General features: G+C 42.4%; 1 protein-coding gene across 1 annotated transcript; it reads right to left on the bottom strand.

The window, feature by feature from the left end:
* Positions 1 to 981: 981 nt before the first annotated feature.
* On the bottom strand, positions 982 to 2762 carry LOC123152119 (UDP-glycosyltransferase 86A1). The gene has a single exon (XM_044571725.1). It carries the CDS (start codon positions 2672 to 2674, stop codon positions 1169 to 1171), a length of 1506 nt encoding a protein of 501 aa, XP_044427660.1. The 5' UTR covers positions 2675 to 2762; the 3' UTR covers positions 982 to 1168.
* Between the last annotated feature and the right edge of the window lie 14137 nt (positions 2763 to 16899).

Genomic DNA, 16899 nt, shown 5'->3' with positions numbered 1-16899 from the left:
CGCAGACAACCTCATGCGTGCTTACCCCCAAGAATCCAATCATTCGTCCTAGTAATGCTAGCATTTTTCTTTTCCATTCGATGGTGGGGTTTTGCCAGCTTCTTTTTGTTCTTCGCCCATAGCAAGGTTCACCCCACTTGCTTTTATCCCATTTTTGTTTTGGTCTGGTTGTGTGGGATCCAGCCTGTCTGCTTCCTTTCCATGCTCCCATCCGTGTTCCCACTTCATCATACGGCTGTTTTTTTTTCTTTTCCTTTCTAATCTAATCATCTCCCCTCCGGATTTTAAGGAAGTGGGGCCAGGTCTTATTTTGTTTAAATCAAATCAAGCCACGTACGCGGAAGCACGGATGGGCACACGCGCGGGGAGCAGGCAAGTCTCTCCAGTTGTATGTGCCCACATATTTTCATTTGCTCGCCATTACCATATTAAAACTTTTCTGGAAGATGCATACAAACCACATGACAATGAAACAAGGCTCTATATAATTGTACTTGCAACGACGATGATAATTTACTTGGATATTTTGTTTTTCTGCCACCATATAGGTCGGTATAGTGGAAATTTAGCTCAAAATTTTGGATGTACAACTAAACATACAATGCTTACTATGTGCAATGGATATCAATAAGGAAGAATCTAAGACCAAGAACATGCATTACTAACTCCCTAGGATACATTGAATGATTGAAATGCATGCTCAGCTCAACTTACGTCCGCCGCAACGGCAGTTCTGCTCGTCGACAAATTCATCGAAGCTCCTCTTCTTTTAGCCAACCGTCATCAAAATTGAACCGGAGCGTAAAGTTTTTTGTAAAATCGAGTACGTACAATGGCATTGCTCACTTGTTTTGGTGTGATTGTGCCCACATCTTTTCCCTTTTGTTTTCATTCGCTCGTTAAGTCGCTAGTGACATTATTGAAACTCTCATGGAAATGCATATGGTACACCCCACCAACCATGAACAATGAAACTTGTACTCGACAACGACGATGACAATTTACTTGAAATGTCGTTTATAGCAGGTATATAGTGGAGGACATCTTCTATGGTAAAAAGAGCAATATCTCCATAACACGCAAGATCATTAGTAATACTTACTCCCTAGGATAGGATACAGTGCATTGAATGATTGAGATGCAGCTAGGCCGCCGATCGGATCGGGTTTTAGGTCATCAATGTACGTTGGCCGCCGCCGCCGCAGCGGTGGGTGAGCTCGTCGACGAAGTCGTCGAAGCTCCTCTGCGACGACCCGCCGGGCGCCGCGGCGGCCTTGAGCTTGGCCGTCACCTTCCTGAGCGCCTGGCGGAGCTGCTGGCCCTCTTGACCGGATATGACGCCCTGGATCCTGGCGCTCACCTCGTCGGGGAACACCTTGCCGCGGTCGCCGATGGGCACGCCGACGCGCCACTCGCGCACGACGAGCCGGCGGTTGGTGAACTGGTCGGTGAGCAGCGGGAAGCAGAGCATGGGCACGCCGGCCCACACGCTCTCGAGGACGGAGTTCCAGCCGCAGTGCGTGAGGAAGCCGGCGAGCGCGGCGTGGGCGAGCACCTCCACCTGGCAGCACCAGGGCACGACGAGGCCGCGGCCGGCGGAGGCGGCCGCGAAGCCCCCGGGCAGCGGGTCCGGGTCGTCGGAGCTGACGATGTCCGGCCGCATCGCCCAGAGGAACCTGGCGCCGCTGGCGAGCACCCCGGCCGCGATGTCGTGCAGCTCCTGCCGGGTGACGTGCGCGTAGCTGCCGAAGGAGATGTAGAGCACGGAGCCCGGTGGCTGCGCGTCTAGCCACTGGGAGCAGTCGGACTCGGCCCACATGGAGGTGACGACGCCGCCGCGGGGGAAGCCGATGGGGCCGACGGCGTAGAAGGGCTTCTCGGCGCGCAGCGCGGCGACGGTGGACGGCTCCAGCTCCTCGACGGTGTTGCAGAGCACGTAGTCGGCTCGCCGGGCCTCGTCGAAGGCCTTGAAGATGATGCGGTGCACGACGCTGGTGGCGTCCGTGTCCTGCAGGTAGGACATGAGCTCGTGCGGCTCGATCGCCGGCACGCCGGGGACGTACGTGATGGTGTCCTTCCGCGGCGGGCCCTTGGCGGAGTTGAAGTGGCCGTGCTCGGCGAGCAGGTCCATGTGGTAGTAGAGGTTGAAGATGAGGGCCGGCTCGGTCCAGAAGGACACGTAGGGCACGCCGAGCTTCCGGGCGAGAGTCGCCGGCCAGACGAAGAAGGTGTCGGCGACGAGGCAGGTGGAGGCCGGGTCGACGACGACGCGGCGGAGCAGGTCCTCGACGTGCGCGGCGAGCACGTGCAGCTCGCCCTCCTTGAACTGGTCGTGGTTGAGCGAGCGGTCGAAGCCGAGCGGGAAGCCGTCGCTGAGCAGCTCGTACCGCACGTCGAGCGGCTCCTCCTTGTGGCCCGAGGAGGCGCGCGCGCCGGCGAAGATGTCGTAGCGGTGGCGGTCGACGCCGAGGGCGCGCGCGGTCTGCTCGTGCACGGACTCCGTGTTGACGAAGGTGACGGCGAAGCCGCGCGCGGCGAGGCGCAGCGCGAGGTGCGCCGCGGGGATGACGTGGCCCTGGTACGGGTACGCGATCACCACGGCGTGCGGCTTGGTCGCCGTCCTCCGGCCGCCGCCGGCGCCGTTGCCGTTGGACGCCACCATCTCGTGCCCCATGCGTGCGTCTAGATTTTGGACTCGTGGTGCGCGTGATGGGTGGTGGGTAGGAAGGAGAGGACGATGGCGTCACGTAAATATACAGAAGAGAAGAGACGCTGGGATCCATGGCCGCGCTCCGACAGCAAGTGATGAGACAAAATGCTGGGCGGGCTCACATACCATGTGACATGTAGTGACCACTCTGTTGGCCTTATCCCATGAAACAAGATCTGCTCTAGCCCCTCAATCTCATTCAAGTTCATCAAAGATTTAAATTTTGGAGGTTCACATTTGTTGAAGCTTAAATTTATGAAACTTCAAATTTTTCCCTAAAGCTGTTTTTTGAAAGTTCCATTTTCATAATCTATGGCGTTTCTCAAAAAGGAAAATCACGAGAACAACCCTCAGATCGTTTTACAGAGTTTGAGGTGCCCTGCGTTTTCTTAGAGAGAGCCAATGTTCAGACGTGTTTTAGATTTTGAGAAAGTTATGTGGCGAACTACTGTTTTTTTGTTGTTACAGATCCGAATGGCCCGGAGCCGTTTGATCGCGATCGCGTGACTGTGATCTGTAGGAGTAATCGCATGGACAGTTGGTGCTATAACTGGATCGCCATTTTCACGGGATTGAGCTTTTAACGGAGATCACACGTGTGAAGGTGGGTGTCAACCATATTTCTTTCCCTTGCACGGTCTTAATTGGACCGCGATTTTCGTGGGATCGACGCTTTTAATGGCGATCGGGATGTGATTTCTTTCCATCGCACGGTAAAGATTTCATAGGCGATGTGAGCCCAGGCGGTCGCAATTTGCATGGCGAACATGGGCAAGTGGACGTGATGGTGGGCCCAGAGTACACTATTTAGTTTTGTAGGCCAAAAACTCATGTCCAAGCCAGTACTACCTCCGTCCTGATTTATTGGTTCATTTTGTAATTTGTGTTAAATTTTGATCAAATATTTAAAGAGCAAATTGTTAATGCATATCAACAAAAATTATACCGTTGGACTCATATTTGAACATAATTTCTAATGATATAATTTTTTTATAATATGCATGGGCATTTTGTTAGTTAAATTTATGGTCAAAATTTGGCACAAAATATAATGGGGACCAATAAACCATGATGAAGGTAGTAGTTGAACTAAAGACTATAACCTTAAGACCTTCATCCATTTACCAACTACTCTTCTTTGTCAAGTTCGAAGAAAGTAGCAGTATTTGATCATATTGTCTCTTCTTACTAGTGCATAAATACATTACACTCTGGAGGCTGTTTAAGTGCTTTGCACATCCCTGAAGGAAACGTGCTAGTTGTGTCTTGTGTGCATGGGCCATGAAAAGCATGCACATGCATTACCAGAACCATGCTATTAACCCCGGTAAATAGCATGGTAATTTTATGCAACATAGACCTAATAGCTTATTTACAAACACCATGGTAACTTCTGGCTCCAGGACTTTTTATTGAAACATACCCCTGCTAACTTGTGTGTAAATAATATGGTACTTTACACATCGCAGACATGATAACTAACCTACACGAACACCGTGATAACTTTGACCAGGGGAAAAATGTTGTTGAAACATATCACAGTAACTTATGTGTAAATAATATGATAATTTACGCATGGCAGACCTAATAACTTACATACAAAAAAACGCAGTAAGTTTGACCCGGGGTAGGGGGAGTTGTTCAAACATACCTAGCTTCTGCGTAAATAACTTGGTAATTTAGGCATCGTAGACATGATAAGTTATGTACAACACCATGTAATTTTGACTTTGAAAAAGGTAGTTGAAACATAACCTGATAACTTAGGTGTAAAAAGCATGGTAACTTATGTAGCATAGGGTCTGGTTACTTTTGACAAAAAAAATCATCAAAATATACCAACATATGATCTACTTTTGAATGTCTCATCACGATAGACTTGATGGCGAAAACGAAATTTTGAATCAGACTGGCGGTTTAAGCTAAAAATGTTTTAAATATTTGAAATGGGGATAATCTAGGATGCCATTAGATTTTTTTTTTCTCTAGTGTGTGTGGGGAGAAGGGTGAGGGAACCATTTTCTATGCTCCTCGTAACTTTATTGTAAACACCATGATAACTTACATACTGCATGCATGGTAACTTATGTAGCCCAGTCATGATATTTTGAACGAAAAAAGTCATTGGAACAGATCAACACATGATCTACTTTTGAAGATCTCTTCACGATAGATTTAATGGTGGAAATGGATTTTGAATTGGACCGACGGTTTGAGCTACACAATATTTTAGTTTTTTAATATAGGATGAAATCTAGGCTGACATCAACAGTTTTTTTAATATAGTATGAAATCTAAGCATCTATCTAATGAGAGAGGTGAGATTAATGGACGTATGTAAGAGAGAAGGAGGAGATGTTCGCTGATATCCCAAAAAACATAACGGTCATCATATGTTAGACTCATTTAAATTTTATAGGTCTGACATTGTTGAAGTGTAAATTTATGAAATTTCAAATTTCCTAAAGTTTAATATTGAAAAATGTTTATCATTTTTCAAAAAAAAAATCTCCGGAAAATCACAAGGACCATTTTTCAAAGTTTGAGGTGCATTGTAGCTCCTGCGCTAGCTAGCATTTTTCTATAGAGAGCGGAAAGAGTTTGGGAGAAGAAGACAATACTATTCAATGCGCACGTGTCCATTTTTGTTCCTCTAAATCAGGTCATGATGTGTGGACCCAGTGTCATATCTACCATGAAAGGGGGATAAAACGCGTGTTCATTGTTATTTCTCGTTGTTTACTTTTTTTACGGGAAACTGTCTATCTATTCATCTTCAATCATGGCAGTACAACGAACACCAGAAATAATAAAAATTGCATCCAGATTCATAGACCACCTAGCGACGACTACAAGCACTGAAGCGAGCCGAAGGCGCGCCGCCGTCATCGCCCCTCCCTCGCCGGAGCCGGGCACAACTTATTGTAGTAGACAGTCGGGAAGTCGTCGTGCTAAGGTACAATAGGACCAACGCCCCAGAACAGCAACCGTCGCCGATGAAGAAAATTTTAGATCGGAAGGATCCAACCTGAAACACATGAACAAAGACGAATAAAGACCGGATCCGAGTGGATCCACCAAAGACAACCAGCGACCAAATCTTGCGAGATCCGCCAGAGACACACCTTCGCACGCCCTCCGACGATGCTAGACACACCATTAAGACGGGGGCTAAGCGGGGAGAACCTTATTCCATATTCAAGAAGCCGCCGCCGTCTCGTCTTCTTGAGCAGGACACAAAACCTAACAAAACTTGAAGAAGCACCTGAAAACGGAGCCCTCCCGCCGGCAAGGGTCGGGATCCACCGCGCACCCATGGCCCTAAGGCCACAGGAGACGTGGGAGATCGGCGGCGCCGCCGACGGGAGGCAGAAACCCTAGCCGCCTTTTCTTGTAGGAGGGACAAAGGGAGGAGACGAGCGCCATAGAATCGATCCCTTTCTGGTTCTTTCTTCTCGTTGGTTACTTGAGGGTTGGTGGTTTTTTTTCTCAAATAGGTTAAAACAAGGTGGACCAGTAGTGGCGTAGATAGAATACTAGGACAAGCCTCGTGGCAAATAGTGCTGCTAAATAGTGCAAAATGGTCAAAAAACGCTGGAATAGCATTTAAAAAATGTTTCTTATGTGATGGTGAAGAAACTATCACCATTTGTTCCTTTATTTGCTCACCTGGTTTAGCGAGTGGCATTCATGGCTGTTAACCTTGCCTCCTACTAGTATTTCAAATATGGTTGGAAAGTGGCATTAGTAGACAAGTATGTTCTATTTGAACTTGTCGCAATGATATTTTTTTGATAATCAAAGAGTTTCTAATTTCTTGCAGGTTATGCATTAGTCTATGCATTATATTTGTAGGTGGTCATCACTTCTGTCTGTGAAAGCGCGGGTTATTTTGGACTTTGGGTGCACTAAATTGAGATGGTCGTATGGGCTTTGTTCAGCCGATTTGGGAGGCAGCATAGTAATAGTATTTGTGATACAAACGTGCATCATATAATCTTGTGATGCTTTTGGCAAGTGGACCTTTTTTTTTATCTCTCATGTACTCGTTCAGGTCTTTTATAATAAATTATGATTGTGTGCATCAATTGATGCAAAGGCTGGCATTTTCATTATTTTTAAAAGAAAAAGGAAAGTACAGTAGATTAAGACCGGACGTATCCAATGATCGGACCATTAGTTGTTTGTCTCACGTATGAGTAACTAGCACAAATGCCCGTGCGTTGCAACGGGAGCCGTTGTTACACATCTCATGCTTTTACCTTTTTTGCTACTTCCTCGTCTCGGTTCGTCACACGCCCATGTGTTGCAATGGACAAAAATTCCTTGCACTCCTATGGTTTGTTACTATGCTTTAAAAAAAATATGTCTGGTTGGTTGATGAGCACGTTAAATATGGTCATCGACACTTTTTCTTATGCTCAAGAGTGCTTCATATATTTTATTTTAATTATTGAAGCTTCCGTTGGTGCAACGCCTTACTTTTAATTATGCACCATTATGCAAGGCAGCCCACAATATCAGTCTAGTGGGATTTATGCCATTGGATTATGCAGCCTCTCCTTTAATTATGCACTTAGAAGATGGTGCAAACGTCTTCATTGTATGGAGTTAATATCCTTCCCGATTCTGACAAGTATTTAGTCTCCTTCTCCTTGCATCGCAGCCCCGTAATACAAGGAGTTCATTTCCTTCTCTATTCCAGGAACTAATAATTGATCGATGCAACTTTCCCTTTTACCCATGCAACAATCGGACGAGACTTGCCTGCTCCCTTCTCGTGTGCCCATCCGTGCTCCCGCATACGTGGCTTGATCTGATTGGAACAAAATAAGGCCCGGCCCCACCCTCTTAAAATCAGGGGGGAAGATGATTAGATTAGAAAGAAAAAAGGAGAAAGACAACCGTTGGATTAGGTGGGAGCACGGATGGGAGCATGGGAAGGGAGCAGGCAAGCCGGATCCGCAACAATCCTCACACAATCCTATCGATTTCCTTCATAGGAGCCCATAATTCCTGGGAGTTAAATTCCTCCCAGTCTTCCAGATATATATTTGCCTCTAGCTCAACCCTGTGTCACTGCCGACTTGTTGATTCCTGATCTGGTAGGTATATTAACCGGTCCGACTATGTTTACAAAGGTTAGGTGGGAGTGTTAATTATCACAAATGGTTGGATCTGTTGGTTATTGCAGTTGAGCGCCTAAGAGGAGGTAATGAGTTCGATTCCCCTTTGTGCACTTTATTTTTCGCTTCTAAATAGCCCGGTCGTTTGGTTGGCGGGCCAGAAGGCCCAACAACGCACATACACACGATCGAAGCGGACGAAAAATCATTCGATGGTGGTTTCTCGAATTAGTATCACCTAGCTGATATTTTAGTAAATATATAAAATTATTTAAGCAGGACGAAACCAAGAATATCACCTTACTTTAATAGTAAGTATATAGATTAAAATATAATATTAGGTTGGTGAACTCTACACTCTCATAATTTCTTACGATGGTTGTGATCTAGCTCACGTATGTCATAGATCTGATCTAGTCTTTTTTTAGGGGGACCTAGTCTTGTTTAAAAATGCAGCTCATCTCACAAGATCCAAATTAGCACGTAGTTACTTCTTAACAGGAGGTGATGAAATTAAAAATAGGACCATGATTGGTTAATGCCCACATTAGGACCTTATAAATTACATTGAATATAGTTAACATTTGACAAGTTGTGATCAGGTGTTCGATTGAATTCACATTCAACAGCTTTGAGTATATATTCTCGCTAAAAAAGAATATCTTAGTTATGACGTCGCATCGCGCACAGTGCATGTGGGCACAACCACGTTTGCATGTGGTGGCCCCGGGCGTGCTATACTTCTACACATGTCGCTGCCGCCTGCCGGCTACAGTACTTCTGCTAATCGGTATAGTGGTCACTGGTCATGGAACGCATGCGCCCGATGTGCTACTGTGCTCAGCTACACTGCGTTCCATTACCATTGTTACTCGTACTACTACCTTGGTCCTGTTTTAATTGATCCCTTTGTATTTTGTGTTAAAATTTGATCAAAGATTTAACTAAAAAATATTAATGTATGTCATCAAAAAATTATATTGTTGGATTCGTATTTAAACATAGTTTTCAATGAAATTATTTTTTGTAACATGCATTAATATTTGTTAGTTAGATCTATAATCAAAATTTGGCACAAAATACGATGTGATCAATAAACCAGGATGAAGTAGTATTTACTAAGTGAGGGAGCTAAACTAGCTGCATTTTTAAACGGTGACCATATCTAATTTGTGTTTCTTCAGCTGCCTTGTGGACATTGTACCGTCACCTCTCAATCTGCATGCATATCAAAGATAGCTTTTTCAATGCAGCTGCGTTGAACATGCTAGCTTAGAAGAATTTCACATAGTGGAATAAACGACGAACCAGTGCATCCAAGGTTTATGTCTGCCCCTAAATGTCCGGACCGCGTGGTCATCACACTTGCATCGAACGGGATGAACCAAACGTCCGCGGACCAGTTCAAAGCACCAAAATTCGCTAAATCAGCCTCAAACCTGGAGGAGCTTTGGGGGAGTAAGGATAGTCCCACTAGACCCACTGTCATTTGGACCATAGGTCCTCACAACGCATGTGTTTTTTTCTTTATGTCAGCCTGGCCCACGTCTGGCCATCCCGTTGTTCGGATTTTATACTTATGTGATCCATACGGATGGATGATCGGCTCCACTACCGCTGTCCACGGACACGCGTACAGATGTGTCCGTGGATGTTTCATCTGTCTGATTTGAGGTACTAGTCGTCAATCCGTGCACCTGCAGAGGCTAGCGAACTTGAGTCCAAAAACATGGTTATTAATACACTATGGAAAAAGAATAAATGGCGTAATAGTGTTCACAATTTCAACTTATAAGTGTTCTTTTGAGAATCACGGTCACATTCTTTAGCCTTCGAATCAACACACAACTATAATTAGTCGCAATGTATAAATTTGATGTATGTCCAATACAAAATGAGAAAATAATCCCTAATTCATGGTAGTAAACCCAAAAATTACCAAAAACAATCTAAGTTGTGAAAATTATTGGCAAAAATGATACTCCCTCCAATCCAAATTAATTGCCACGACTTTATTACAACTTAGGAAGTACATGATTTAAAAATAGAAAGTTAAAAATTGATTAATATTTTTGTTAAAGGGCACATTATTGGCAACTATAAATTTCTTCTTAGTTACGTTTATCAATTTGAAATAATAGGGATTCAGTTTTTGTGGGTCTGTAATTAAATAATATAGTTCCGCCACTTCAAAATAGTTTGATTCGCCAGTCTTTATCCATGGGCATGAGGTATTATAAATATTTGTGAGTATACATTATATAGTCAATATAGAAATTATTATTTGTCAGTAAAGTATTAGAAGTGTCAATTCTTTATTGAACGAAGAAATTGTTACAAGTAAAATTAAGGGGACTTCAGTCTTCGAGATGTGCAAATGAATGTCACACATTTGTATACCTAAAATTGCACACTACCATTTATTCTCCTTTTATATCCTGCAACTTGATAGGCTTAGAAATAACATTTGCTCAATCCCTAAGAAATAGTAAATTTAACTAAAATATTATAATGCAATACAAGTTATGAATACAATGTGGTTTATGTATGTCATTTGAATGAATCAATACAAAGTGGTTTTTATAGGTCGTTATCGAAGTTAGAAAATATATTTTGAATTACATAGGTCGTAATTAGAGTTAAAAATATCTAGTTTGGAAATGTCGTAGTTCAAAAGTTCATTTGACATACTTTGCATTACCTTTTTCTTGAATTGTGTTCTGCCTTAAATCATGAATCTTAGTTGGTACCTCATAAAGTGGGGAAATACAGTGAAGCTTTTTTCTGGGATAAATCATGAAGCAAATACCCATAGAAATAGAAGCATTGAAGTAGGTGAAAGAAATATGCATAACTTCAATGTTGATATTTTTTTTCTTTTTGGCTACATTCACGAACATTGGAGGAACCTCACCACATCAAAGCGAGAAGAAGTTGGCGATCGAGGGAGACAAAAGGAAATAATCGTCAACATCATGCACTGTATTATATCCTAAAGAGAGTTAAAATTAACTCTTTTTCTTGAGGGTGTATCCCAGAACTCTAGGCTTTTTTATTGTTCATATTAAATCTTTTCTTGAGGGTGTAGTCCAAATCAACTCTATTTTTTTGTGCTTTTATCACTTGTACGCATGCATCTTGTACTATGACCAAATCCTATACACATACACATGCAGATGCCCTATGTATGGATCGCTAATAAATCTCCTTGCTAAGTATACATTAGGCCAATCCAATCCATCCATGGAAACTTGCTGGGTATGGGTTCCTTTTTTCTTTCTTTTCTTTGGTGGCAAGCGGTAATGTGTCTGTTTTGGAAACTGCATAAGGACCAGAAATCCAATTTGCTCCCGGGAGCACGTGCTCCTGTGCGAGAAAATTTGTTTTTGAAATGTCAAAAGAATCCCAAGAATTTTTTTTATGTATTCATAGTCACGATCAAATGCTATCTGCAAAGTTTTAGGCAAAAAGGTTAAACATTTTGTCTTGTGCAAAGAAAAACAAACAAATTGGACACCAAATGTTGCCCTAAAATGTCAACCCAAATTTATTTTTTCATAGACAGAATACCACTGCTCCGTTTCGCAAGAAATTTGCCAAGCATGCTTGCGACACTAGCACGAACATTGAGGGAAAAAAATCAGAATTGTTTGAAAACATTTTGCCACTTCTTTGCGATACTGTTCATCCAGGAGCAACCCCCCCCCCCCCCCCCCACACACACACACACACATGGACATGCTTTTGTACAGTGACTTCACAGGGCTGCTATGTAAAACATCTAGATTTCTTTTAATCCTAGACGTATATTAAACAATTCTATAGATACTAATATTGTTTATCTAGGATTAACATGGAGCCTTGTCTGGTGTTTACAATTAGTAAATACTAGTCGCCAATCCGCCCATTCACACAGGCTAGTTTGGTAAGCTAGTATTTCAACTTGACATATACTATAAAATATGTGATTCATTGTTTGAGATTATATTTCATTTACTGGGTCTAAGGAAATCAAGAACTCCAAAAATGATAGCATATTTTTTCCATCTCATCTAATGACCACATAGGTTTAATATTCAGATCTTAACACAATTAAACAGTTTAAATCAGATAAAAGAATATTAAATGAAATATATACACAGATTTTCTCTCTAGATTAGAAATGAAATTATTTCATCGCTTCTCATCGTGGTATACAATGTCTTTACAACACTGAAAATGTTTTTTTATTGTTTGTTCACCTGACACTACAGGAATCAGCTACTTTGCCGTCCTCCATAGCGGACGGCAAAGGCACGGATGACGGACCGCGAAGACCTTTGCCGTCCGCCGCGGACGGCAAACGGTTCCGGCAAAGACAGGGTCGGCGAGGGGTCCGGAGGGCGCCGTGGCGCCGTGGCCGCGGGTGATGGGGCCTGAGGCGACGGGTGACGGTGTCGGGGCCGCCGGTGGCGGCGAGCTCGGATGCGCGGCCGGAGGAGCTCGATTGAGCACGAGCTCGTGGTTCCCTCCAGTGCCAGATCGAGCGGCCAACGTCCTCTGTTCGTCATATAGAGAGACAGGAGAGAGAGAGAGAGAGAGTGAGAGATACGAGAGTGAGTGGGGGTGGGGCAGGATAAAGGAGAGAGAGAGTGGTGGGCCAAGAGAAAGAACGTGGTGGGGTGAGCTGCGCGCCGTCCATGGGTTGGCTGCCCGTGCGATCTGATGATGCCACGTCATCGATCCACGAGGTGTGCTTTCTCTTTGCCGTCCGCAAGATCCATACGGCGGACGGCAAAGATAAAGCGGACGGCATCCAACACGTCCATTTGACCCACGTCCAGTGGGGTCCAGCTAAGCTCTTTGCCGTCTGCCTTTTTGGGCCTTTGCCGTCCGATAGCGGACGGCAAAGAAGTGGCTGATGGCAATCTGGTAATTTGCCGTCTGCCTCTTCTTTGCCGTCTGCTTTTCGGAAGCAGATGGCAAAGACCCTCTTTGCCGTCCGCAAGCGGACGGCAAAGAACAGGCGGACGGCAAATTTCATGTTTCTAGTAGTGTGATACCTATTCCGACCTGTGTCTAGAGTGATTAAGCAATTTACTTTAGATAGATGATAAGAGAGCCTCACAGAATCAAGAACCAAAAAAAAAATTGATCTTCTATATTTACTAAGAAAGAGAGGCATCAATACATGCATAAGTGACCATTTTCGTATTAGCTTCTTTTCTTATTCCTTCATTTCCATAAGAAAAAAAATTCCTCACCTCCAAACTGGATATAGTAAAAAATTCATGCTTCAAGGGAAGATCATGTGGTCGAGCTTCTATGCCTTAGTGGCGGCATATTTGCGCATTTCCTTCAGTTTCAGCATATCATATTGTATAGCTCCAAATATGTTGGCTTTGGCTATATAAGTTATTTACTAAATCTGAAATGGAAATTGTATTTTAAACATTCATGTCAACATGGAAAGTCTATTGCAAAAACATGAGTTGTTGTAGACAATAAATGGTATCCAACAATGATGATACTCTGGGTAGATAATTTCTGTCACCGGAACTCCTGGAGACAATGATAAAGGGATAAAATTGAGAACAATAAATGCTTTTTATATAAAAAAATATATAATAATATTTAAAGGAAAAAACAAATTTAAAATCATCATTAAAAAAGTTACTTAGAACTATTATTTTGGTATTCCAAACAATATTTCAAATTTCTGAACATGTTTCAAAAAAAATAGTAAAGTTCATAAAGGAGAAAATTGAATTAACAAAAAAGAGAAGAAAAACGAAAAAAGTGAAAAAAAAGTATGCTTAGGCCTTGGCCCAACTAGGCATGACATGGCTCCCGTTGGGCGGAACTGGCCCGCTCCAAGTGCTTGCTGATTTGAAAAAATGTCATCGATTTTGTTAAAAAATTCATGGATTTGAAATCGCAGATTTTTAAAACCAAATTCATTAAAAATAGTTGGAAAAAGTAGCGTTCCAATTTTGGAACCTTAGCTTCACATCAGATTTTTTGATTTTGGGAACCTTCTAGGATATTGCCAAGCCGCGTTTTTCTATTTTTCTATTTTTCTTTTTTTTTCTCTTTTTATCTTCTCTCATATTTCCCCTTTCTTCTTATTTTTTGCCTTTTTCGTCTCATTTGACTTTTTTCCTTTATTATTATGTTTATTGTTTCTATTTTCATAAATTTTAAAAAAATTCAGAAATTACAAATTATGTTCAGAATTTTTAAATATTTAATTTTCAAAAAAATATTCAGAATTTCAAAAAATGTATTTATTAATCAATGTTCTAAAAACACATAAATATTTCAGAATTTCTAAATTTTGATCAGGTTTCAAGTTTTGTTCATTTCTATTAATTAATGTTCGAAATTCAGAAAAAAATATGGCGTTGTCAATTTTTCAGAGCTGCAAAAAGTGTTCCCATTTTAAAAATTGTTGAGAGATCCAAAAATGTTCACATTTTGAGCTATTTTTATAGGCACGAACATTTATTTGAAATTTCTGTTAAAAAGATTCACGAATTTAAGCAAATGGAAAACATAAAGTTCATGAATTGGGACCATTTCAAGTTCATCAATTTGCATTTTTTAACGATATTTGATTTTTTTATCAATTTGAATAAAATTTCATGAATTTGAAAAAAACTCACGAATTTAATAAAAAGTTCATAAATTTGAAAAATATTCATGAATTTTTAATAAAATTATGATTTGATTTGTTAGTGTATTCAAGCAAATGGAAAAGAAAAGACAAAAAGAAAAAAAACAGAAGATACCAGACATAGAAGACGGACAAGAAGAACAAAAAATAAATTAACTAGGCACAACAAAGTTGCTTTTCCAGTTGGTTAGATGGTGTGGAAGTATATTAGGAGGTCGGGAGTTCGAACACCTTGCTTTCCCAGTTGGTTAGATGATGTGGAAGTACACCAGGAGGTCAGGAGTTCGAACCCCACTTTGACGCACCTATTTTTTCGAAGGTTAAAAAAGGTAAAAAGAATAGCTAATGGGCACATACAGCGTGGCTATGATTTGCCAAAGATCCATATTGACTTTTATACGTTTGGTGAGGATGTTGTACCGAAGCGGGACTCTGAATCTAAAAAATAACACACAAATGAGAATCCAAAGCAAAACAAAGGCCCCTAAATACACCCAAACTTTAGGCCGCTGCGCCGTCAAGCAAGACCTTAACAACTTCTACAATGCCACAATAAGGTCACTCTCGTCAAACGCGCATTCATGGAATGTCGCGACAAGCAGCAACGTTAATCAACGGGCACGAGGAAGCTCCCAAACAGCCATAGTAGCATGGTGTGGTTCCCACTTTCTCCTTAGAACATGAATACGATGATCAGAAGCTCCAGTAGGGTTGGAGACAAATAGTGGTGGAAAAAGGAAACTCAAACACACATAGGCAAAGATCACATTCAGGGCCGGCCCTGGGCCAAGGCAGCCAGGCCATATATATGCTTGCTAAAGGCTTGAGTACAGCCGTAGAAGCCCAATATTAATGAAAAACAGAAAGGCCTGTGAGGCCCATCTGTGATATGTAGATTAGAAACCTAATGAACGACTTACCTCTCAAAACTTGAATAAAGTGTGGCTTAGCCCTAAAAAAGTGAAACCCAATGAACGAACACATAGCTTAATTCGTTCCGGAATACGGATCGGCTGTACGTGTGTGCACGTGTTTGCGCCGAGCCGTGGCTGTTTTTTTTTTGTTTTTTTAGGGAAGGACCTTTCCCATGGCTGTTAGTTTGATTGCTTCTCCAATTCTTCAAACCCAATCTAGCAATCTTCTTCTTCTTTTTCTTTTTTGCAGGATCAATCTAGCAATCTTCACTCGCTCGGGGCCCATGGCTTTGTTTCCCGTCACACACGGAGGACGGAGCAAGCCCGTGCAACTCTGCCGCAGGCCGGAGCGTTGCAATGGCTGCCGGTTGCGCCTAGGGCGAGGAACATACGGACGATAGAGGTATTTCTTGACGAATTCTTTTATCCCTCAATTTTAATCTGGTGGTTGATAATTGAATTGTATTCTTGTTTTTATAACGCTTGCAGTTTCGTTGGAGGGGGGATTGGATCTTTTCTCCCACTTTACTTGAGGTTTGATGATTTGCCCCATGCCTGTCTCAATGGCAAGTGGCCCCGGCCCCACCCGTCATTCTCGGGGGGTGGGGCAAATGATCAAAGTTAGAAGAAAAGTGGGGCAAAAAATCCAATTTGTTGTTGGAGAACACATTATTGCTGCTAATTTACTCCAAAGTTGAGGTGTGCTCTTTTTTGGTTTTACAATCATGTTGCTTAAAAACATTTATCTAGTTCCAAGAAAAGAAAAAAGAGAAAATGAGCACATTAGTTAACCAAAATTTTAGAAGGAGGTTATGAATAAATTTATTTTTTGGAGTGACACTACTGATAATCTAAAGCAGTTAGATGTCAATATTATTGAAGCATTACAACCTATTATTATCAAATATAGTCTCCGTCCCAAATTAATTGTCTTAAATTTGTCTACATACCGATGTATCTAGACAATAAAAGATGGAGTACTATTTATAACAGAAAATTATATCGTAGTTTATGGCTTTACAAGAGTTGTTTCCATATCAAAGTATGGAATTCCTATTTTCTCCACCGCAGTCGTTGGGCCCGCTCTTGGAGTCCGCCCTGGGGCCCTCGAAACTCCAGGGCCGGCCCTGATCACATTCTGGAGGTGCCCAGCACACCAAAACAAAAAGTGTCTTGTGGAACATACACGAATTACAAATTGAATGAAAGGTGGCCGGCACGAAAAAATCCAGTTACATTCAATTGAGGAGGGGTGGAAACTATTAAGAACATCGGTCTCATTTGCAGCTAAATATGTACTGTAGCACACACCAGTTTAATTTTGTTTCATCTCTATATGAAGCCAAGCCTGGAGCCCCAGGATGAAGGCAGGGGCCAACTTCACCGGTGAGGGTGTTGTACCGAAGCGGGGCTCTGAATCTAAGAAATAACACACAAATGAAAAAATGTGGTCCGTCAAGAATTTGGAGACGGTGATGAGTGCGGCGAACAACA

This window comes from Triticum aestivum, chromosome 7A (genome assembly GCF_018294505.1).
Source record: "Triticum aestivum cultivar Chinese Spring chromosome 7A, IWGSC CS RefSeq v2.1, whole genome shotgun sequence".
In the NCBI taxonomy this organism is placed as follows: domain Eukaryota; kingdom Viridiplantae; phylum Streptophyta; class Magnoliopsida; order Poales; family Poaceae; genus Triticum; species Triticum aestivum.
This window is presented reverse-complemented; position numbering and strand designations above follow the sequence as displayed.

What these genes read in the sequence shown, in the direction of transcription:
- LOC123152119 (XM_044571725.1), bottom strand. Translation starts at nt 2,674, where the DNA reads ATGGGGCACGAGATGGTGGCGTCCAACGGCAACGGCGCCGGCGGCGGC.